This window comes from Staurois parvus, unplaced genomic scaffold (genome assembly GCF_062004578.1).
Source record: "Staurois parvus isolate SC_StPar_1 unplaced genomic scaffold, SC_StPar_1.0 ptg000445l, whole genome shotgun sequence".
NCBI classification, from domain to species: Eukaryota; Metazoa; Chordata; class Amphibia; order Anura; family Ranidae; genus Staurois; species Staurois parvus.
In genome coordinates, this window is record NW_028318241.1 from 7,404,508 (window position 1) to 7,430,081 (window position 25,574).

The 25,574-nt window shown below is 40.5% G+C and overlaps 1 protein-coding gene across 1 annotated transcript; it reads right to left on the reverse strand.

The window, feature by feature from the left end:
• Positions 1 to 1,208: 1,208 nt before the first annotated feature.
• LOC149453691 (granzyme A-like) lies at positions 1,209 to 25,041 on the reverse strand. Its single transcript, XM_089688086.1, has 5 exons — positions 24,908 to 25,041; positions 20,966 to 21,119; positions 9,544 to 9,688; positions 8,044 to 8,307; positions 1,209 to 2,201 (listed from the first exon to the last, which is right to left on the reverse strand). Exons 1-5 carry the CDS (start codon positions 24,960 to 24,962, stop codon positions 2,049 to 2,051), a joined length of 771 nt encoding a protein of 256 aa, XP_089544212.1. The 5' UTR covers positions 24,963 to 25,041; the 3' UTR covers positions 1,209 to 2,048.
• Positions 25,042 to 25,574: the final 533 nt, after the last annotated feature.

Consider the following 25,574-nt stretch of genomic DNA (forward strand, 5'->3'; position numbering starts at 1 on the left):
ATCAAAAATCCTTTTTACACAATGTGGAGTATTAACCCCTTAGGTTCCATAGTGAGTATAACAAGCATTCTTTACTGCACATACAGACTGATTTTACTGCTGTGGGTTTAGTAACACTTTAACTTCACTTCCCTCCTGTTATTTTCCCCTATTAACTTAACTCCACTGGGTTGTCCACAAACGACATGCTCATCCACAGCGATTCCAACCGTGTTCTGAAGGGATCCACTCCTCCACTGCTGCTCACTTGTTTCCATGCCACCATCCTTTTTTCTGATGCAATCAGCTGTCTCTTCCATATTTTTGCAGCCAGCCCAAGAAAGACACCGACATCCCCTGATGGTGCACCATGGTGCATGTGCATTAAAGTGGTTGTAAACCCTTACATATACCCAGTGAAGTGACTGGTCTCAGGTGATACCCAGAGATGAAACATATCCTCCTATATAAGTTGTACTTGTTTTTTTGCAGTCTTATCTTCTCTACATCCGTTCAAAGTGCTGAATTTGAAAGCTTGTCTAGGAGTTCAGAAAAAAGGGGGCGGAGAGTTGTAGTTATATAAGTTGTACCTGTCTATCTGCAGTCTTATTTATAAAGCTTGTCTTGAGGGTTCATAAAAAAGGGCAGGAAGCAGAACATTACACACTGCGGAGCTCAGTGAGGAGAGTTCTGAGAGCTGATTGGAAGGAAGAGACACACCTCTCTCCACACAGCTCACAGGAACAGAGTCTGTCACTCTGCTGGGGGTCCCTCCCCGTCACCATTTTTCTTTTGGTGTCAAGAAAACTTGTCAGAAGTGACTGATAGCAGAGGAACAAAGCAGCATATAGAAATGACACTTAGTGCTCTGGACTGAGATACGTACACACGTTAAAAAGGTTCCTGCATTACTTTGGTCCCACTTCCATGTGACCTGAGTGCCACAGACTGCAATGTAAACCATCAAAAGTCACACCTGAATCTTTTCCAGGAGACATTTGTGCAACAGTTGTCCATTATTATTGGTCAAAGTCTCACCCATTCAAAGTTGCATCAAAGTTGCACTCCAAATCATGCTACTTTGGAGTCGCACTAGTGAGAATAGAGCCTAAGTGATAAAATTGTGTTATTACTGGTCACCGTAACATGAAATAATAGAATAGTGTGTGCATATTACAAACACAAGTATATACAAAATGTTTGGACTGTGGCAACAACAAAATAGGTAGTTTATGTGAATCTCTAAAATATCTTTATTAACATGGAACATTCTCACGCGAGCAGCACCATAATGCCGGTTTTTGCCAATAAAACAACATGGTTTTATTAGTTGTGCTAGAAATGTTGGATAAAGCAGTCTAAGTTTCTACGTAAGATAACATTTACCAATAAATCAAAGATCTGAATGTGCAAGCATATTGCTAAATGTAAAGGACACTTATAAGAGGAGAAATAAGGAGGCTACCTCTGCTGACCTAGTTCTGAAAATGGGGGATGGATTTTGGATGGGGGGTAGAAAAGATGAAGATTTCCACTGAAAGTAGAAGAATCAGGACAAGGGACACATTATACTAACTTTCAGTTATGTCCCTTGTGCTGATTTTTCTGTTCTTTGTTTTAGCTACATTTAGGCTTTAAAAAGACCCTGTTGTCAGACCTTTAATTTTCTCATAAGAATATATGTGCATTTAACGTATATTAAGAATGTGATGTCAGAAGCTACAGAAGGTGAGAGGAGGGGCATAGAAGCTGGGCCATCACAGACAGTAATTAGACACACCCAGAAGAGGATAGAGGCTATGATGTGGCAAGAGGGAGGAGGAACTGTGGCTGTGTTAGGTAATTGACTGAAGTGGTTGAAGTCTCCAGCAAGTTTACAGTCACCATGCAAATTAATAAAAGCCAAACATGCTGCAAGAAAACATGTAAAATACTTGACATGGTTGCTCTGATGAACCCAAAAAAGGAATAAGGAAAAAAAGGACTCTTTCATAAAGACGTCATTTGATTGATAAAGCATTTGAAAATGGTAGTATAATGATTACATGAATTTTAAAGTGAGTTTAGCACTATTTGTTGATCATGCTATATATCCAGTCAATGTATTCCTGGGTTAGGCGAGTGAAGACAGAGGCCTCGTTAGGTTGTCCACATTGTTTTGGCCCAAATGATGTCACTCCTGAAAACACTCCTTTGCAAATTAAGGGGCCACCTGAATCCCCCTGTAAAACATTTTTGAACAGATTATTTCTTTTTTCTGCAGATTACCACGATTTTGCAGACATTAGTTTACTGAATACACGCAGTACATTTTATACTTCTATTACAGTTATTTACAGCGAAGGAAATAAATATTTGATCCCCTCTTGCTTTGAATGTTTGCCCACTCACAAAGAAATGATCAGTCTAAAAATCGAATGCTAGGTGTATTGTAACACTGAGAGACAGAATAGCAACAAAAATTTAAAAGAAATGTATGTCTAACAAATTACGCACTGATTTGATCCCCTTCACAAAACATGACTTAGTACTTGGTGGCAAATCCCTTGTTGGCAATCACAGAGGTCAGACGTTTCCTGTAGTTGGCCACCAGGTTTGCACACATCTCAGGAGGGATTTTGGCCCACTCCTCTTGGCAGATCCTCTCCAAGTCATTAAGGTTTGGTGGCTGACGTTTGGCAACTCAAACTTTAAGCTCCCGCCACAGATTTTAAATTAAGGTCTGGAGACTGGCTAGGCCACTCCAGGACCTTAATGTGCTTCTTCTTGAGCCACTCCTTTTTTGCCTTGGCCGTGTGTTTTGGGTAATTGTCATGCTGGAACACCCATCCACGACCCATTTTCAATGCCCTGGCTGAGGGAAGAAGGTTCTCACCCAAGATTTGATGGTACATTGCCCCGTCCATTGTCCCTTTGATGCGGTGCAGTTGTCCTGTCCCCTTAGCAGGAAAATATCCCCAAAGCCGAATCTTTCCACCACCATGTTTGACAGTTGGGATCGTGTTCTTGGGGTCATAGGCAGTATTCCTCCTCCTCCAAACACGGCGAGTTGAGTTGATGCCAAAGAGCTCAATTTTGGTCTCATCTGACCACAACACCTTCAACCAGTCCTCCTCTGCATCATTCAGATGTTCAGTGGCAAACTTCAGACAGGCCTGGACATGTGCTTTCTTGAGCAGAGGGACCTTGCGGGTACTGCAGGATTTCAATCCTTGTCGGCGTAGTGTGTTACCAATTGTTTTCTTGGTGACTGTGGTCCCAGCTGCCTGGAGATTATTGACAAGATCCTCACATGTAATTCTGAGATGATTCCTCACTATTCTCCTGATCATTGACTCTCCACGAGGTGAGATCCTGCATGGTGCACCAGACCTAGGGAGAATGACAGTTGTTTTGTGTTGCTTCCATTTGCGAATGATTGCACCTTCTCACCAAGCTGTTTGGCGATAGTTTGGTAGCCCAGTCCAGCCTTGTGTAGGTGTACAATCTTGTCCCTGACATCCTTGGACAGCTGTTTGGTCTTTTCAATGGTGGAGAGTTTGGAATCTGATTGTTTGATTGCTCCTGTGGACAGTTGTCTTTCATACAGGTAACAAAATGAGATTAGCAGCACTCCCTTTAAGAGACTGCTTCTAATCTCAGTTTGTTACCTGTATGAAAGACACCTGGTAGCCAGAAATCCTGCTGATCATTCAGGGGATCAAATGCTTATTTCTCTCATGGACATGCAAATCAGTGCATAATTTGTTAGCCATGCATTTCTTTTGAATTTTTGTTGCTATTCTGTCTCTCAGTGTTACAATACACCTACCATTCGATTTTTAGACTGATCATTTCTTTGTGACTGGGCAAACATTCAAAATCAGCAAGGGATCAAATACTTATTTCCTTCACTGTATATAGCACCATCAATTTATGCAGCCCTTTACATACTGTGCTTTTCCATCTGTCCCTGCCCTCAAGGAAGTTACAATCTAAGGTCCCTGTTTGAAATGCATACACAAGCATAATAGAACCAATTTAGACAAGAGCCAAATAACCTATCAGCATGGCTTTAGTGTGTGGGAGAAAACCCACACAAGCACAGGGAAGATCCGCAAACTCCATGCAGATAGTGTCCTGGTTGGGACCCCATTGGTGTGATGCAGAAATGCTAACCACTAAGCAATTGCCCTGCATACTTATTTAATGTAGCTAATTTTTTTTAGGAGATAATCCTTTAGTGCTCTATTAAACATTAAGAGTTTGTGTATGGGCACCATTGATAATAGATGCCTGTTACCCAGTTTTGCCAGGCAAGACAAGGTAATGATTTTCCTAAACAATAGCTATTTCCCCAATTACTAATGCAGGGGAGCAAGCTGATCCAAACAAACTATTTGCATCTCGAACAAATGCGCCCACTAGGAATGTTGCAGAAACTGTATGTAGCTGCATACAGTATACAGCGCTGTTTTCTGGCAGCAGAATGAGGACTTACCATCCTGTTCCCAGAACAAAATTGAGTTGGGCAGATCTATGTGGTAATCTAGCATAAAACTTTGCCTCTGGGCAGGAGTGAAACATTGTATGGGTCAAGCAGTAGGCTGCTCAGAACCAAGCACTAGGGCATTGGAGGACCATATCTACAAATGCCGTACCCCAACTGATCTCCTGTGTTTTCACCCTGTCATATGTTCTCTGAATAGAGGCTGTATTGTACATGCAATGGCGGTTGGGGGTCAGTAGTAGTGATAAGCTAAAAAGATTTAAAAAAATTTAAATTGTTAAAGGATAAGTTCACCTTACGACTAAAATTAATAAATGCTAATTTTTTTGCCATTAGAAAATGCATTTATTATTTTTGGAACCTGTGAATCATTGCATCAGTGATCAGCAGATCTCTGGTGTCATGCAGGCCTCCTGGAGACCTGTCAGTATATCTGCTTGCCCGTATGGGCTGTACGAACAAGCAGATATACTGACAGGAAGAATCAATTAACATCATTGAGAACTACAAGCCAACGGGGACTTGCAATTGCTTCATTCACAGAACACTGTGAATGAATGATGCCTCCGTGTGGGCGAAGCCCCGCATAGCCGCGCAGTTTTTAAAAAGTGACAGCTAGTACATGGATTTTTGGCTGGCTGCAGCTGCAGCATTCAGAACATGTTTCATGTTCCATCCTGCAGTCCTCATGCACACTAAATATTTTTACAGCTGCTGTTTTTGGCTTTTGACGTTTTTTTCTACAGCTAGTAAACCCCCCAGCACAGGGGCGTCCCTAGGGGTGGTGTCACCCGGTGCGGTAACACTTGGTGTCACCCCTCCGATGAACCACACAGGATGGATTGGATCTGCGGATTGAGCACAATGGATCAAAGTCTGATCCATTATGCTCCTCAGCAACAAAAGAGTGCTTTACGTACGTGTGGTCGTCAATGATGGAAAAGTTGAAGAGAGCGGTGATGAAAGTGAAGGGAAATGGAGGAAAAGGTGTGATGAACATTGAGATATTTTTGGTTGTAAAATATGTGAGTATGTGCGTATGGATTAGCGGGAGAGAGAGTTTGGCAGGATGTATGTTGAGATCTGCGAGTGAAAGTGTGTTGAGAAAGTATAAGTTGTATGAGAGTGATTTGAGGAAGGCGGTAAGTTTAGGTGCACCGTGGTTTTATATGGGAATTGAAAGATGCATGAGGCGGTATGAATTGCAGAAGGTGGTGAAAGAAGTATGGTGTGAAAGTAGGAAGGTGATGAGCATTTTGGAAAAAAGAGAAGGATTGGAGGTGGTAGTTGGTTTGAATGAAGTACAAAGCGGGAAAGTATGGAAGAATGTAAGTAATAGAGAGCTTGTGAATAGACAGAAAGATGTGGCATGGATGTTTATTCACAGGTGTCTGCCTACGAGAGGATTTCAGAGCAGAAGGTTGGTGGATAGTGAGATATGTCCGTGAGAGGGGTGTAGATTTGTGGAGAATGTGTTTTGGGAATGTGGATATGCAAGAGGAGTATGGAAGTGTTTGACGAAAATGGTGAAGGGATTGTCTGGAGTGGAGCAGATGACTTTTGAGATTGTAAAGTTTGGATTGTGTAAAGTGGGGAAAGTTGAAGAACAAGTGTTGTGGATGTTGGTATATGGTGTTAAGGAGAGTTTGTGGGATGTGCGGAATATTCTGATTTTTAGGAAAGAAGAACTAAGTATAAGGGAGTGCGTTTCCATGCTCTGTGGAAGGCTCTACGTATATGCATACTGTGATTGTAGGAAATATGGTTTGAAGGAAGCGCAAAAGGTCTGGAAATTGAGTAGGTGGAGGGAGTGGAGTGGGTGATGTATAATAATGATAGTGGGCGTGGATGGGGGTGGAGTTATGCATATTACGTTATTGGTGGAGGATGTTGGGAGTCTATATATGGTAATGTAATGGTATGATGTTTTGTGTAATGGAGGGTGGTTTGGATGGGGAAGAAATAATGTGAATTTTGTTATATTATGGTGGAGGGGGTTGTTATTTTGAGTTTTGGAGGGTGTTGGGAGGTGTAGGTGGTGAAGGTTTTTTTTTGGGGGTTTGGTGGTTTGTGTGATATTAATCTGTTCTTTTTTTTTCTTTTTAGAGTGATACAACGTTGAAGGGACAGTGGTGGAGGGAAAGCACAGTGTTGTTATTGTATATATGAAGAGAAAGGTGTTGAGGGAAAGTGTTTTTTGATTTTGTGGGAGGGAGGATTTTGTATTTTTGGAATTGTGTGGAATTGTAAGTTATTGTTGTTTGGAAATTTTTGTTTTATATGTAAATATTTTTAAGACCTTTTAAATAAAAGAATTAAAAAAAAATTATGCTCCCCAATCCGCAGATATGATCCATCTTGCAGGGATCATTGGCTTGCTTTAAAACATTCCTCTTTGTGGAGCTCGTGGAGAGGGTCTGGTGTCTCCCCCTGTGATAGGTGTCACCGGGAGCAACGTGCACCCCCTGCACCTGCCTAGGGATACCACTGCCCCAGCATGTTATCCCATGTGTCCATGCACACATAGACTGCAATCAACGTTTTTTGGCTGGAAAAAAACCCAGGACTAGTGGGTTTCTAAAGGAGCTCTAACGCTGAAAAACACAGTAAAACAACGCAAACTGGTGTTTTTGGTCTTTTTTTGACCAAAAAAAAATTTATTTTGGTAAAAAAAAGCTAAAATGCGGGAAAACAACGCTAAACATGGCAAAACACTGCTAAACCCCAATTAAATACGCTAAAAAACCTCACGTTTTTAACGTGATTTTACACAGCTACGTTACCAGCGTTATCAAAATGTCCCGTGTGCATGAGGACTAAAACAGGTGGAACATGTAACATGTTCCCAAAGGTGATCTTATCCTTTAAAGCGGAACTAAATGCTTTCAATCAGCATGAACTATTTTTAACTTTTCTATTTGTATTCCTTACACTGCTAGCATTGATAAATAGATAGGAAGGTATATATTTTTTACTTGTTTTAAACTTTTTATTTTCTTTACATTTCCCAGTTGCTTCCTGGTTCCTGGCCTAGGCCAAAATGATGTTGTGAATCCCAGGAGTCTTCATGGGCATTTTATTTCTTTTATCTTTTTTTTTTTTGGGGGGGGGGACTTTCTCAGCTAAGCACTCCCTTATGCCTACATGCCTGAGGCAAGGACACATGAATCATCTGCCCTTGCTCAAGATGGCTATGGCTAGATATGCTAAAGGGGTGGTTTTCAAAGCACCAGAATAAAACATGGAGACATGGATGGATGGGAAATATAGTTTTGAATATTAAAATGAATTAAATGGTGTTTTCAGTTTGTGATGCTCAGATACAATTTAGTTCCGCTTTAATGATACACAGTGCTTTAGCAAACTGTATGTCATTCATTTAGGGTTTATGTTTACTTTTTGATGTTTTACTGAAGCATTAGGTAAGTAACAGTTTGAGACATATACAATTTATCCTTTAAATCCTTCAGATTTGGAGGTGTGTGAATACCAAAAGGCTGCAGTTTGGTAATAGCGCACATTCGTTCATTCTGTAGAGCACATATTATTGGCTGAGAAAGAGACACTATACTTACACTACAGGTATCCTGTCCTCGAGGTCCCACCTTAGTACACATCATATTTTCTGTTATTTTGTATTCTTTACTTATATAGTGTTTAGCACATTGTTTTCTGTTTAGGACAGTGACATTAACTTCCAGCAGATATCCTGAGTCATCGTTAAACTCTGTCTTTCCCCATCCTGCTGCTTCACATACAGTCCCCTTCTCTAGGTCATCAAATGTTTCTGGCAGAGGTAGAAGTTGAACAGCTTTTCCCAGTTTAGCTGCAGACGATAACTGTAATGCACATGACAGAGTTTAATCAATAAAATGAAGAGAAAAGCTTTCTGTAGTTAAGAAAATATGGTTGTAGGGACATTATTATGGTATTAGGTACATTTATCTAATTCTTTGATCATTGAATTCAGTTATGAATTCATTCTAAATCATTAAAGTGATTGTAAACCCTTACATATACCCAGTGAAGTGACTAGCCTCAGGTGATACATAGATATGAAACACATCCTCCTACATACTGTAAGTGTTATTCCAGATCTGTTCAAAGTACACAGGTCAACGGCTATTTCTCAGATCCAGAAGGCAGGGGGCAGGGATCTGACTTCACACACTGCACAGCTAGAGCACAGTGCTTCAGTGTAATCTGAGACCTGAATAAAGGGAATGGACACACACCCTTTCTACACAGCATCATAGGGAAACATGACCAACTGGGGCTGTCAGTCACCTGCTGTGTGCTGGGGAAGGGGAATTCACCAAGGATGCTGTGGAGTGGGCACGTACTAATATCAGTGACTCATGCAGATAGCAGAGGGAAGAGGCATCAGAAAAATTACACTTGGTGCTTTCTATTGAGGCAAGTATGCACTATAGAGGCATATGCTTTGTTCATTTATCATGTTAGAGATTTACAAAAACTTTAAACATGTTAATACTGCTACTGTAATTACCTGAAATCTAACATTTATAGAGTCCTTCAAGTTCAGTCTTTTAAAAAATTATTTTATGTTGGTTTACAGGAAGGCAAAACTCCCACTCCATTGAAAACTATTGACAACTGTGGGTATAATAAGTCATATCAGTAATGGCTTCCTCCTACTTTACAGCTGGCAACAGTACTTGGTTCCATGTGGGTATGGCAGTGCATATACTCTGGCAAAACCAGTTCAGACATTAGCTCATGTTGAACATATTCTGGTGTTAGCTATCCTTTGTCCCATGTCTAATAGCTAGTTTTTTACCCATATACAAAACATCCACCTCTACTCCTGGAATGATGGCTGGCCATACTTGGCACGTGTCAGCAATAGGTGGGCTAGTGGTGGTAGTGGTGGGGCTCAGTAACCAAAGTGATGGCTAAGAATTGTATTCATTTCTATGGATGATTGCCTGCTCACTGGCTCAGTAACCTGTTTTAGTGATCCTACCCACACATCTTCTCTGGTCTTCTTATGTTCATTAATATATAATAATGCAATAATAATTTAATAATAAAGTGTGTATCCAGTATCTTACCCTATATAGTTTAAGATCATTAAAATAACTGGTGTTGTTATAGAGAGGGTGCGTATAACTCTTGGAATATCGAAATACTTGCTGCTCTTTTTCCTTTTTGTCCTTGGCATGAGCACCAAGAATAACAGTTGTAATGCTTCCAGGTCTAAAAGACAGATAATTAATATGGCAGTCATTATATCATACACATCACATTATATTATCATTTTTTTCCATACTTGAGTGACTTGTTCATAACTAGTTTGATTTTTTGTCATTCTGCCTAATAAAGATAAGCTTACAGTTCGGTCTGAACCTGTGTTCATCAGTGTCAGTCTTTTTGCTCATTTGATGGGACCTGAATGTTATATATAGTAATGGCTTTTCTTTTGCTATGATAAATGACAGCTTCCAGTCAATGGTTGTTAAGGAAGCAGTGGGTGCTGCGGCATCTTTAGTATCAAGCGACTAGAGATGAGCGAATCGAACTAGGCGAACCGGAATTCGAGTCGAATTTCAGGAAATATTCGATTCGTGTCGAAACCGAAATTTTGCCTACTTCGGGTGCGCGAATCGAACATTTCCCGATCAGCCGGCAAAAGTGTCCCTGCAGTGAGCTCCGCTATTTCTGACAGTTCTCTGACAGAAGGAACACATGTTTAGCGGTTGAAACATTGTATCTATTAGTTTACATTTAGGATACAGATGTTTCAACCACTGTACATGTGAAGAAGTTGTGAGAGAACTGTCAGAAATAGAGGAACTCTGCACATACACTTTTTGCCGGCTTGGAATTATTCTTCTTTTCATCCTACTTCTTCTTCTTCTTCATCCTCAGAAGAAGAGGATGAGGATGAGGATGAAGAAGAAGAAGAAGAAGAAGAAGAAGAAGAAGAAGTAGGATGAAAAGAAGAATAATTCCAAGCCGGCAAAAAGTGTATGTGCAGAGTTCCTCTATTTCTGACAGTTCTCTCACAGCTTCTTCACATGTACAGCGGTTGAAACATCTGTATCCTAAATGGAAACTAATAGATACAATTTGTATCTATTAGTTTCCATTTAGGATACAGATATTTCAACCGCTGTACATGTGAAGAAGCTGTGAGAGAACTGTCAGAAATAGAGGAACTCTGCACATACACTTTTTGCCGGCATGGAATTATTCTTCTTTTCATTATACTTCTTCTTCTTCTTCTTCTTCTTCTTCTTCTTCTTCTTCTTCTTCTTCTTCCTCATCCTCATCTTCTGAGGATGAGGATGAAGAAAAAGAAGAAGAAGAAGTAGGATGAAAAGAAGAATAATTCCAAGCCGGCAAAAAGTGTATGTGCAGAGTTCCTCTATTCTGCAGATACACTTAGAGGAGCTCTGCAGATACACTTAGAGGAGCTCTGCACATACACTTTTTGCCGGCTTGGAATTAATCTTATTTTCATCCTACTTCTTCTTCTTCTTCTTCTTCTTCATCCTCATCCTCATCCTCAGAAGAAGAAGAGGATGAGGATGAGGATGAAGAAGAAGAAGAAGAAGTAGGATGAAAATAAGAATAATTCCAAACCGGAAAAAAGTGTATGTGCAGAGCTCCTCTAAGTGTATCTGCAGAGCTCCTCTAAGTGTATCTGCAGAATAGAGGAACTCTGCACATACACTTTTTGCCGGAAACCGCTGTATGGAGTGAATGTCCCAGAACTGTCAGAAATAGACTATTTATGACAGTTCTGGGACATTCACTGCATACAGCTGTTTTAACCGCTGTATGGAGGGAATGTCATGGAACTGTCAGAAATAGACTATTAATGACAGTTGTGGGACTGTCCTTCCATACAGCGGTTGAAACATTGTATGTATTTGTTTCCATAAATGGATCCATTTATGGAAACAAATACATACAATGTTTCAACCGCTGTATGGAAGGACAGTCCCAGAACTGTCATTAATAGTCTATTTCTGACAGTTCCATGACATTCCCTCCATACAGCGGTTAAAACAGCTGTATGGAGTGAATGTCCCAGATCTGTCAGAAATAGACTATTTATGACAGTTCTGGGACATTCACTGCATACAGCTGTTTTAACCGCTGTATGGAGGGAATGTCATGGAACTGTCAGAAATAGACTATTAATGACAGTTGTGGGACTGTCCTTCCATACAGCGGTTGAAACATTGTATGTATTTGTTTCCATAAATGGATCCATTTATGGAAACAAATACATACAATGTTTCAACCGCTGCATGGAAGGACAGTCCCAGAACTGTCATTAATAGTCTATTTCTGACAGTTCCATGACATTCCCTCCATACAGCGGTTAAAACAGCTGTATGGAGTGAATGTCCCAGATCTGTCAGAAATAGACTATTTATGACAGTTCTGGGACATTCACTCCATACAGCTGTTTTAACCGCTGTATGGAGGGAATGTCATGGAACTGTCAGAAATAGACTATTAATGACAGTTGTGGGACTGTCCTTCCATACAGCGGTTGAAACATTGTATGTATTTGTTTCCATAAATGGATCCATTTATGGAAACAAATACATACAATGTTTCAACCGCTGCATGGAAGGACAGTCCCACAACTGTCATTAATAGTCTATTTCTGACAGTTCCATGACATTCCCTCCATACAGCGGTTAAAACAGCTGTATGGAGTGAATGTCCCAGATCTGTCAGAAATAGACTATTTATGACAGTTCTGGGACATTCACTGCATACAGCTGTTTTAACCGCTGTATGGAGGGAATGTCATGGAACTGTCAGAAATAGACTATTAATGACAGTTCTGGGACTGTCCTTCAATGCAGCGGTTGAAACATTGTATGTATTTGTTTCCATAAATGGATCCATTTATGGAAACAAATACATACAATGTTTCAACCGCTGTATGGAAGGACAGTCCCACAACTGTCATTAATAGTCTATTTCTGACAGTTCCATGACATTCCCTCCATACAGCGGTTAAAACAGCTGTATGGAGTGAATGTCCCAGATCTGTCAGAAATAGACTATTTATGACAGTTCTGGGACATTCACTGCATACAGCTGTTTTAACCGCTGTATGGAGGGAATGTCATGGAACTGTCAGAAATAGACTATTAATGACAGTTCTGGGACTGTCCTTCAATGCAGCGGTTGAAACATTGTATGTATTTGTTTCCATAAATGGATCCATTTATGGAAACAAATACATACAATGTTTCAACCGCTGTATGGAAGGACAGTCCCACAACTGTCATTAATAGTCTATTTCTGACAGTTCCATGACATTCCCTCCATACAGCGGTTAAAACAGCTGTATGGAGTGAATGTCCCAGATCTGTCAGAAATAGACTATTTATGACAGTTCTGGGACATTCACTCCATACAGCTGTTTTAACCGCTGTATGGAGGGAATGTCATGGAACTGTCAGAAATAGACTATTAATGACAGTTGTGGGACTGTCCTTCCATACAGCGGTTGAAACATTGTATGTATTTGTTTCCGTATGTATTTGTTTCCATAAATGGATCCATTTATGGAAACAAATACATACAATGTTTCAACCGCTGTATGGAAGGACAGTCCCACAACTGTCATTAATAGTCTATTTCTGACAGTTCCATGACATTCCCTCCATACAGCGGTTAAAACAGCTGTATGGAGTGAATGTCCCAGATCTGTCAGAAATAGACTATTTATGACAGTTCTGGGACATTCACTCCATACAGCTGTTTTAACCGCTGTATGGAGGGAATGTCATGGAACTGTCAGAAATAGACTATTAATGACAGTTGTGGGACTGTCCTTCCATACAGCGGTTGAAACATTGTATGTATTTGTTTCCGTATGTATTTGTTTCCATAAATGGATCCATTTATGGAAACAAATACATACAATGTTTCAACCGCTGTATGGAAGGACAGTCCCACAACTGTCATTAATAGTCTATTTCTGACAGTTCCATGACATTCCCTCCATACAGCGGTTAAAACAGCTGTATGGAGTGAATGTCCCAGATCTGTCAGAAATAGACTATTTATGACAGTTCTGGGACATTCACTGCATACAGCTGTTTTAACCGCTGTATGGAGGGAATGTCATGGAACTGTCAGAAATAGACTATTAATGACAGTTGTGGGACTGTCCTTCCATACAGCGGTTGAAACATTGTATGTATTTGTTTCCATAAATGGATCCATTTATGGAAACAAATACATACAATGTTTCAACCGCTGCATGGAAGGACAGTCCCAGAACTGTCATTAATAGTCTATTTCTGACAGTTCCATGACATTCCCTCCATACAGCGGTTAAAACAGCTGTATGGAGTGAATGTCCCAGATCTGTCAGAAATAGACTATTTATGACAGTTCTGGGACATTCACTGCATACAGCTGTTTTAACCGCTGTATGGAGGGAATGTCATGGAACTGTCAGAAATAGACTATTAATGACAGTTCTGGGACTGTCCTTCAATGCAGCGGTTGAAACATTGTATGTATTTGTTTCCATAAATGGATCCATTTATGGAAACAAATACATACAATGTTTCAACCGCTGTATGGAAGGACAGTCCCACAACTGTCATTAATAGTCTATTTCTGACAGTTCCATGACATTCCCTCCATACAGCGGTTAAAACAGCTGTATGGAGTGAATGTCCCAGATCTGTCAGAAATAGACTATTTATGACAGTTCTGGGACATTCACTCCATACAGCTGTTTTAACCGCTGTATGGAGGGAATGTCATGGAACTGTCAGAAATAGACTATTAATGACAGTTGTGGGACTGTCCTTCCATACAGCGGTTGAAACATTGTATGTATTTGTTTCCGTATGTATTTGTTTCCATAAATGGATCCATTTATGGAAACAAATACATACAATGTTTCAACCGCTGTATGGAAGGACAGTCCCACAACTGTCATTAATAGTCTATTTCTGACAGTTCCATGACATTCCCTCCATACAGCGGTTAAAACAGCTGTATGGAGTGAATGTCCCAGATCTGTCAGAAATAGACTATTTATGACAGTTCTGGGACATTCACTGCATACAGCTGTTTTAACCGCTGTATGGAGGGAATGTCATGGAACTGTCAGAAATAGACTATTAATGACAGTTGTGGGACTGTCCTTCCATACAGCGGTTGAAACATTGTATGTATTTGTTTCCATAAATGGATCCATTTATGGAAACAAATACATACAATGTTTCAACCGCTGCATGGAAGGACAGTCCCAGAACTGTCATTAATAGTCTATTTCTGACAGTTCCATGACATTCCCTCCATACAGCGGTTAAAACAGCTGTATGGAGTGAATGTCCCAGATCTGTCAGAAATAGACTATTTATGACAGTTCTGGGACATTCACTGCATACAGCTGTTTTAACCGCTGTATGGAGGGAATGTCATGGAACTGTCAGAAATAGACTATTAATGACAGTTGTGGGACTGTCCTTCCATACAGCGGTTGAAACATTGTATGTATTTGTTTCCATAAATGGATCCATTTATGGAAACAAATACATACAATGTTTCAACCGCTGCATGGAAGGACAGTCCCACAACTGTCATTAATAGTCTATTTCTGACAGTTCCATGACATTCCCTCCATACAGCGGTTAAAACAGCTGTATGGAGTGAATGTCCCAGATCTGTCAGAAATAGACTATTTATGACAGTTCTGGGACATTCACTGCATACAGCTGTTTTAACCGCTGTATGGAGGGAATGTCATGGAACTGTCAGAAATAGACTATTAATGACAGTTCTGGGACTGTCCTTCAATGCAGCGGTTGAAACATTGTATGTATTTGTTTCCATAAATGGATCCATTTATGGAAACAAATACATACAATGTTTCAACCGCTGTATGGAAGGACAGTCCCACAACTGTCATTAATAGTCTATTTCTGACAGTTCCATGACATTCCCTCCATACAGCGGTTAAAACAGCTGTATGGAGTGAATGTCCCAGATCTGTCAGAAATAGACTATTTATGACAGTTCTGGGACATTCACTCCATACAGCTGTTTTAACCGCTGTATGGAGGGAATGTCATGGAACTGTCAGAAATAGACTATTAATGACAGTTCTGGGACTGTCCTTCCATGCAGCGGTTGAAACATTGTATGTATTTGTTTCCATAAATGGATCCATTTATGGAAACAAATACATACAATGTTTCAACCGCTGCATGGAAGGACAGTCCCAGAACTGTCATTAATAGTCTATTTCTGACAGTTCTATGACATTCCCTCCATACAGCGGTTGAAACCGCTGTATGGAGTGAATGTCCCAGAACTGTCAGAAATAGACAGAAACTGTCACAGAACTGTCCTTCTTCTCATCCTTCTCCTTCTTCTCATCCTTCTTCTCATCCTTCTTCTCATCCTTCTCCTTCTTCTCATCCTTCTCCTTCTTCTCATCCTTCTCCTTCTGCTCATCCTTCTTCTCATCCTTCTCCTTCTTCTCATCCTTCTCCTTCTCCTTCTTCTCATCCTTCTCCTTCTCCTTCTTCTCATCCTTCTTCTTCTGCTTCTCCTTCTCCTTCTTCTCATCCTTCTCCTTCTTCTCATCCTTCTCCTTCTTCTCATCCTTCTCCTTCTCCTTCTTCTCATCCTTCTCCTTCTCCTTCTCATCCTTCTCCTTCTTCTCATCCTTCTCCTTCTCCTTCTTCTCATCCTTTTTCTTCTCATCCTTCTCCTTCTCCTTCTTCTCATCCTTCTCCTTCTTCTCATCCTTCTCCTTCTTCTCATCCTTCTCCTTCTTCTCATCCTTCTCCTTCTTCTCATCATTCTCCTTCTTCTCATCCTTCTCCTTCTTCTCATCCTTCTTCTTCTCATCCTTCTCCTCCTTCTTCTCATCCTTCTTCTCATCCTTCTTCTTCTCATCCTTCTCCTTCTTCTCATCCTTCTCCTTCTCCTTCTTCTCATCCTTCTCCTTCTTCTCATCCTTCTCCTTCTTCTCATCCTTCTCCTTCTCCTTCTTCTCTTCCTTCTCCTTCTTATCATCCTTCTCCTTCTTCTCATCATTCTCCTTCTTCTCATCCTTCTCCTTCTTCTCATCCTTCTTCTTCTCATCCTTTTCCTTCTTCTCATCCTTCTTCTTCTCATCCTTCTCCTTCTTCTCATCCTTCTTCTTCTCATCCTTCTCTTTCTTCTCATCCTTCTCCTTCTCCTTCTTCTCATCCTTCTCCTTCTCCTTCTTCTCATCCTTCTCCTTCTTCTCATCCTTCTTCTTCTCATCCTTCTCCTTCTCATCCTTCTCCTTCTTCTCATCCTTCTCCTTCTCCTTCTTCTCATCCTTCTCCTTCTCCTTCTTCTCATCCTTCTCCTTCTCCTTCTCCTTCTTCTCATCCTTCTCCTTCTTCTCATCCTTCTCCTTCTTCTCATCCTTCTCCTTCTCCTTCTTCTCATCCTTCTCCTTCTCCTTCGTCTCATCCTTCTCCTTCTCCTTCTCCTTCCTCATCTCCAAGGGCATTTAAATTAAAGGTACAGTGTTCTGCACTAATTTAAAGGCTCTCTGAAGCCTAGAAACCCTTTAAATAAGTCATCTTCGTAGCGGAGAAATTCGCATCGAATCGAATTTCACACTGGAATTCGCCGAATCAGCCGAATCGAATTTTTCATTTCTTCGCTCATCTCTACAAGCGACGTCACCCTTTGTCAATGGTTGTTAAGGAAGCAGTGGGTGTTGGCACCCCCTGTATCCTTAACAAGTTGAGACATCACCTGGTCCCATTCATTTACAAAGGAACAGCCGACCAAATATGACCACATGGGGGCTTGCTCATTCCGATAAACTCCCTGCCCGCATACCCCCCAAACCATCCAGGGTCAAGATCTTTATTAAATATTTTAGGTAACTCTGCCACTGTTCCAAGTTCAGAAAGTGCTTGAAGGTTACATACAACATCCTCATATACTGCCCAATCTCTATCAGAACATTTAATGCACTTAACCCATTTGCAGAATGTAACCTATTAAAGGGAACCTGGAATATAGCATGTAGCAATGAATTTAAAGTAGTGTTTCTCAAACTTTTTTCAGTCAAGGCACCCTTTAAAATTCTGCACCTCATTTGGGGGCCTGGGCACCCTGGTTAAAAAAGGCTGATGTAAAGCAGGCCATAGGCGGAGCGAACCACGGGTTGCAGTAAAGAAATTTGCTTGATTCCCCCATCAACATCAGACAGTGTTGATGGGGGAATCCCTTCCTCAAAGCCAGTGTGTTCTCCCGGCAGGGAGCTAATGGCTATAACAGCCGCTATTAATAATCTCATGTAAAATCTGGTGGACTAGTTGTACCCAAGCTGGTCGATTGTTCAGCTTGGGTACATTCAGCCTGTCCATACATGGCTTGAATTTCTGCCGGTTCCTACTGAACTATACTGCTGTTTACTATACTGCTGTATATGGCTGGCCTAACAAAACTGCTTTTTTGTTTATAGCTTTGACTGGATTTTGCATATGCTTTAGATAAGAACTTTGGTTGTGTATATTTAGAGCATGGTCATGTATATTGCATTTTTGGGTAAATCTAAAGTTCTTACCTAAAGCCAAACTCCAGCCTATTTATTTTTAACATATGCAAAGTCCAGTCATAGTTGAACAGCTTACCTACCACCCTATAGCAGATATACTGCTACAGGGCAGCCGCTCTGTGCAAAATCACATATATATACCTGATTTTGCATTTCTGGGTAGGGGGTGCATGCCACCCTACCTGCGCTGCCATGGCTGCATCAGATTTCAATCATTAGGTTCCAGCTGCCGATTCTCAGCCAGCACACGGTGATCGCCTCTAAAGCTGAGAGGGGAGAGATCTGTATGTAAACAACACAGATCTTTCTTCTGTCAGCATGGACATGCTGCTTTCTCTCTCTCTCTGCACAGCATGTCTCCCTGGTAAAACAGCACACAGCACACAGTGTAAGCACAACACAGTACACAGTTAACCCTTTGATTGCCCCAGATGTTAACCCCTTCCTGCCCAGTGTCATTAGTACAGTGTCAGTGCTTTTTATTAGCACTGATCACTGTATTAGTGTCACTGGAGATGTCAGTGGCCGTTAGTCAGTTCCCTCCCAGTGTCAGAATGCCCTCCGCAATCCCGCAGTCGCGCAATAAGTCGCTGATTGCGACTAGTATAAAAAATTAAAAAATACAAATTCCAGTATATATACCATTTGTAAACGCTATAACTTTCACGTAAACCAATTACTTTACACGTATTGGGATTCTTTTTAGACTAAATTTATGAAGAAATTATATGTTCTAAATGTTTTTATTGGATATGTTTACAGCAAAAAGTCAAATATATTGGTTTTTTTTTCAAAAGTGGACCTGCCACATCACCATGGAGAACAAGTGTTGTAGAGAGCTGCACTACTTCCTCTGCACTGCTAGAGAAAATCCGAAGCAGAAGAGGAGTCGGTATGTTACCTAACTAGCCTTAAGACATTTGGTAAAGGTAAGTATAAAAATTATATAAAACGTAGCTGGAAGACCTCTGAAGGTTGTAAGTGAGTAGGAGAAACATGGAGGCTTCGTGTATGCTTCGTGTTCATATCAAGGCAGGGAGAAGTGATACTTCTGGAGGGATATGTGTATAGGTTCTGATTGTTGCTCGTTGGGAAAGATTGGGCTGCAAGGTGTGCAAGATTAAAGGGAAAACAAATACCCCCCCCCCACACACACATATATATACAGTCATGGCCGAAATTGTTGGCACCCTTGATATTTTTCCTGAAAATCAAGTATTTCACACAAAAAAGGTATTGCATTAACACATGTTTTGCTATACACATGTTTATTCCCTTTGTATGTATTGGAACAAATATAAAACAGAGGCAGAAAAGCAAATATGACATAATGTCACACAAAACCCCAAAAATGGGCTGGACAAAAGTATTGGCACCCTTAACTTAATATTTGGTTGCACACCCTTTGGAAAACATAACTGAAATCAGTCGCTTCCTATAACCATCAATAAGCTTCTGACACCTCTCACCCGGAATTTTGGACCACTCTTCCTTTGCAAACAGCTCCAGGTCTCTCTTATTGGAAGGACACCTTTTCCCAACAGCAATTTTAAGATCTCTCCACAGGTGTTCAATGGGATTTAGATCTGGGCTCATTGCTGGCCACTTCAGAACTCTCCAGCGCTTCTTTGCCATCCATTTCTGAGTGCTTTTTGACGTATGTTTGGGGTCATTGTCCTGCTGGAAGACCCAGGATCTTGGACGCAAACCCAGCTTTCTGACACTGGGCCCTACAGTGCGACCCAAAATCCTTTGGTAATCCTCAGATTTCATGATGCCTTGCACACAGTCAAGGCACCCAGTGCCAGAGGCAGCAAAACAACCCCAAAACATCATTGAACCTCCACCATATTTTACCGTAGGTACTGTGTTTTGTTCTTTGTAGGCCTCATTCCGTTTTCGGTAAACAGTAGAATGATGTGCTTTACCGAAAAGCTCTATCTTGGTCTCATCTGTCCACAAGACGTTTTCCCAGAAGGCTTTTGGCTTACTCAAGTACATTTTGGCAAACTGTAGTCTTGCTTTTTTATGTCTCTGTGTCAGCAGTGGGGTCCTCCTGGGTCTCCTGCCATAGCGTTTCATTTCATTTAAATGTCGACGGATAGTTCGCGCTGACACTGATGCTCCCTGAGCCTGCAGGACAGCTTGAATGTCTTTGGAACATGTTTGGGGCTGCTTATCCACCATCCGGACTATTCTGCGTTGCAATCTTTCATCAATTTTCCTCATCCGTCCACGACCAGGGAGATTAGCTACAGTGCCATGGGTTGCAAACTTCTTGATAATGTTGCGCACTGTGGACAAAGGCAAATCTAGTTCTCTGGAGATGGACTTGTAACCTTGAGATTGTTGATATTTTGCCACAATTTTGGTTCTCAGGTCCTCAGACAGTTCTCGTCTCCTCTTTCTGTTGTCCATGCTTAGTGTGGCACAGACAGACACACAATGCAAAGGTTAAGTGAACGTCTCTCCTTTTTATCTGCTTTCAGGTGTGATTTCTATATTGCCCACACCTGTTACTTGCCCCAGGTGAGTTTACAGGAGCATCACATGCTTGTAACATTCTTATTTATCCGCAGTTGTGAAAGGGTGCCAATACTTTTGTCCAGCCCATTTTTGGAGGTTTGTGTGACATTATGTCGAATTTGCTTTCTTTCCTCCCTTTTTTTGTTTTGTCCCAATACACACAAAGGGAATAAACATGTGTATAGCAAAACATGTGTTAATGCAATACGTTTCGTGAGAAATACATGATTTCCTGGAGAAATATCAAGGGTGCCAACAATTTCGGCCATGACTGTATATATATATTCCTACAATTTTACTACAAGCATGGCTGAAAAAAAGTCCATTCCCTTTCTTTTTTTTTTATTTTAAGGATTTGCTGAATATTATGCTATGAAAGCAGATGTACTTACCGGTGACAGTGACCAGCAGTCAGCACCCATCTGGGGTGTATTAAACTTCCTCCACATATCATTTCTTCATACTTTGTTTCAAAATGTATCAGAGCCATGTACGGTCTGGAATGTGGTTTAGCTATATCTCCGTTTATGATTTTTATCCTGGCACCTGTGTGAATGAACATAGAAGTCTTATACCAAAAAACAACACCATACCATGAAACACATGAAATATTTACCAGAATATTAGATTGTGAAGTCATATGGGCAGCACAGTGGCTAAATGGTTAGCACTTTTGCCTGGCAGTACTAGGGTCATCGGTTCAAATCCCAGCTACGGCACCACTTGCCTGGAGTTTGCATGTTCTCCCTGTGCCTGAGTGGGTTTCCTCCAGTTTCCTCCCACTCACCAAAGGCATGCTGGTAGGTTAATTGGCTCCTGTCTACATTGGCCCTAGTATGTGTATGTATGATTGTGAGCTACGGACTTTAGATTGTATGTTCCTTGAGGGTTAGGGACAGATGTGAATGTACAATATATATGTAAAGCGCCGTATAAATTGACAGAGCTATATAAGTACCTCTAATAAATAAATATATGGGAAGTTCAAATCCAAGTGAACAAATCATGGGGATTCTACAATATTTCCTCTTCTAAATGCAATTAGGAAGAAAACTATTGAAAGCAACCAGCTTCACTCCCCAGCCCTAAATGAGAAAATGGCTGTAGAAATGGTACAGATTTTCTAAACAGCAGATGGAGCTCATAAAAGCTTCCTGCATTACCCGTTTACATAGTAAATTGTAGAATGAGCTATAGAAGCTGTGCCCATACACATGCAGGTTGAGGGAGAAGGTCTAGTTGTCAGTGATGGCTGTGGTCTCCATTCCCCGTTACTGATTTACCATGCCTGGTTTAGCCATGTGTCTCTGAATGGAGGTGACTATCTTGGTACAGGTTTTATTCCAATAAGAAGAACAGTGAGGAGCTGAATAGAGGCATCAACAAATCTTATGCCAAATTCATGAGAGTAGTAGTCAGAGACAGCGGTTGTAAATCTCAAACATGAAATATGAACAAAGCATGTCACTCTATAATCTGTACTCTCAATTTAGAGCACTAAGTGTCATCTTTGTCTGTTGCTTCATACCTCTGCCATCAGCATGAATCACTTCTGACAAGTTTTCCTGACACCAAGATAAAAATGGTGACTGGGAGGGAGTTCCAGCTGATTGACAGCCTCAGCTCTGTTCCTGTGAGCTATGTGGGGGGGGGGGGGTGTTTCTTCCCTCCAATCAGCTCTTAGAGCTCTCCACACCAAGCTCTGCAGATTGTAACTGCAACTCTCCACCCCCTTTTTTCTCAACTCCTAGACAAGCTGTAAAATTCAGCACTTTGAATAGAAGTAGAGAAGAGAAGACTGCACATAGACAGGTACAATTTATGTAGGAGGATATGTTTCATCCCTGTGTATCACCTGAGAGCAGTCACTTCACTAGGTATATATAAGGGTTTACAACCACGTTAAGCTGACCATAGATGGATCGAAATTCACATCCTGCTCAGAAGGGAGACTTAGTAAAGCTGACTTCGATAGCCTTACTTCCCCCACCCAGTGTGGACAAATGTGGTTTCTTTACATACAGTATATATATTTTTAAAAAAGCTTTCATAGCCAGTAACATCCAGCAACTACAAGGGTGCAAAAACCATTTTGATGTACCTACAAAGGCAAAAAACCCCAGATCACAGGCTCACCAGTAAGTAATTACAAAATCAATCAGGAAATATGAAATGTGAAAAGCGCTATGGTTTATACCCTATTAAGAGCTATGCAAGAGCTGAAGAGGTTAATATTTGCACTTGATGGCTGTGGGTGGGGCAGATATTAACTTCATAGTTGTGCATTACTACAGTTAGACGCTCCAAGGTTGTTGCCTCTATTTTCAGATGTCAGGCATAGAAACATACCAAGATGCCAAGCAGAAAAACATCACAATGCTAATACTACAGTAAAAAAATCTTAAAAAAGGAGTTCCACTCAAAAGCGGAAGCTCTGCTTATTTTCCTCCTCCCCTCCTCCACTGCAATATTTGGCACCTTTTGGGGGGGAGCGGATACCTGTTTTTGAGTTCGGCCCCCTCCTCCCTCCTGCATTCTCTTGTGAACTTTCACAGGTCCCAGAAGACTGCTTGACCAATTAGGAGGCACAACGCGACTTGCACAAGCGCATGCACAGTGGGCTCCAGGCTGTGAAGCCACAAGCTGTCACAGCCTGGTGCCCACAGTTGAGATGCCGGCACCGTGGAGGAGAGAAGGGGAGAAGGGACGGCACGGGTGAATACATCGCTGGACTCTGGGACAGGTAAGTGTGTTTATTAAAAGTCAAGAGCTACAGTTTTTGTAGCTGCTGACTTTTAATAAACACAAAAACGGCTAGAATTCCACTTTAGATGCAAACAAATTTGTTGTAAAGCTGAGCAAATGTTATCTTGAGAGATGTGCATTGACATGGTTGGATGCACCACGCATGTGCCTTGTTTTCAGATAACAAATATACATACATATCAAAATTCCAAACACAAAAACATTACAATGCAATTACTGCAGTAACAATAATACAGCCTAAACATACGATAATCATATTTGATCTCCTAATATTTGTCACAAACAAAAGCACATTTCGAAATAGCATTTTTGAAATTAGATAACAGATATTTCTGCTTTCAAAGCTGTTGGTTTCAGGATTACAACTGATCTCCAGCTAAGCAGAGACGTTTTGGAATATCAGTTTGGTATTTACTGCTGCCTACATTGTTCTGGTGGTTTCTACTTACTTCCTACTGTATCACTATAACCATCAGTGAGGGGCAGTATTTGTAAGAGGGACATAGACAGTAATAAACCAATGGGGAAAGTGATGGCAAAAGAGGAATTTTTAAAAAGATTTTTGCCTGCAGATAGACATATTTTTATCCCAAGCTTGTTTGAATCTGCTTATTGGCTAATTTGTTGGAACCCCTTCTTAGTTTTTATTCCTGCAATACAAATCTGACCCTTCCTCACTTAAAAAAAGACAATTCCCCCCTTACAGATACCTAAATGGGTTAATAGGGTCAATAGGAACTTATCTGAGAGGAAGAAGTTTCTCATTGCTCAAGGAACTCCTAGAAACCTCTAGAGGAAACCTAGGGTTCCATGGAACCATGGTTGAGAAAGCCTGACCTACACTAACAAACAAAGGAAGTGGTGTATCTACTATGATTACTAATGTCAGGAGACTTCATAATTTTAACTGTCTGCATTTTTTCCCTGTTATTATGATTAATTTAATTTTAAGATTATTACTAATGTTGTACAAAGCAAATATTTGTCCAGGATGTCAAATATGTTAGGTAAGCCATATTATTTATCCGTATATATAATGTATAATTGTAGAATGTAAAACATTCTACAATTCTACAATTACAGCAAATTGTGTTCCCAGAGACCTGAAAATATATTTCAAGAGTTCCTTCAGGGTAAAAAGGTTGAGAAAGGCTGTATATGACAGAACTAGAAATATCCCTTAACTTTCTGAGATGAGAAAGAGTGACACATTTTAATTAAAAAGTATGTTGGCAAAGGCACAATGAACACACCCCAAGTTACATGGACCATGGGAAATTAATACACAAAAATTAATTGGTTGAACCCTCAAGGCCCACAAGACATTTGGCATTTGTATATATATATATATATATATATATATATATATATATATCTATATCCCGCAGTTCAGACTAAAAAGAGGCACAACTGAGAAGGAAAGAGAGATTTGGTTTTGAATGAGGGATAGTCCCTGTAAATGAGGCACAGTTGGTAGATATGGAGCTTGGCAATTACATTTTTTATAACAGTTTATTTCCCAGAAAACAATCACATTATCCATAGATAAAGATATAAAAAGATCTTACCATCAGAACAGAGTAGGTGAAGTGCAAAGAGAGACAAAATAAGTTGCAGTCTCATGGTTGAGAGTCAGACATCACCAGTGTGAATGGTATGGACGAAGAATGTATAAATACCCCATAAAATCTTATCGCAACAATCTCATACTACATGCTGATAAAGGTTTATCACTCCTAGAGCAAATATACCACAGAAAATGCTTCATATCTGTCATTATCATCACCAGTTCTCAAAGTTAACTTCTTTAAAAATTCCATGCCAGACTTGACTAAAATTTTAAATATTATTAAGATTACCTTTCATGAAAGATATACAGCCAATGGCTGTCATTGCCAATCTGCTTCTGACATTTTTTTTTTGTAATCATATATTTATTGATATTTTACAGTACAGAGAAGAAAAAACTGTATAGAATCAATTATCACAAATAAGAGAATATTGCAATGTGATCTAGGATACAAAACGTGATCAGCAAGTTAACAATTGAACAAAACTCGTATGTATGTCAGCCCAATCACATTTGACGTGGGATAGAGCCACCTTATACAGTTCAGAACATAAAAAGAAAAAAGAAAAAACTAAATGTACAATGCACTCATATACCTGAGAAATATGTCCACAGCAAATATAGGGGATCACATCTAGGTGTGCAAGATGAATTGGGTTGCACAA

Coding starts and splice junctions, on each gene's coding strand:
- LOC149453691 (XM_089688086.1), bottom strand. CDS start 24,962: ATGAGACTGCAACTTATTTTGTCTCTCTTTGCACTTCACCTACTCTGT. Junction 8,308..9,543: donor ATGATCTTAAACTATATAGG/GTAAGATACTGG, acceptor TGTGCATTACAG/TTATCGTCTGCAGCTAAACT. Junction 2,202..8,043: donor GAGGACAGGATACCTGTAGT/GTAAGTATAGTG, acceptor AATGTTTTACAG/GGGGATTCAGGTGGCCCCTT.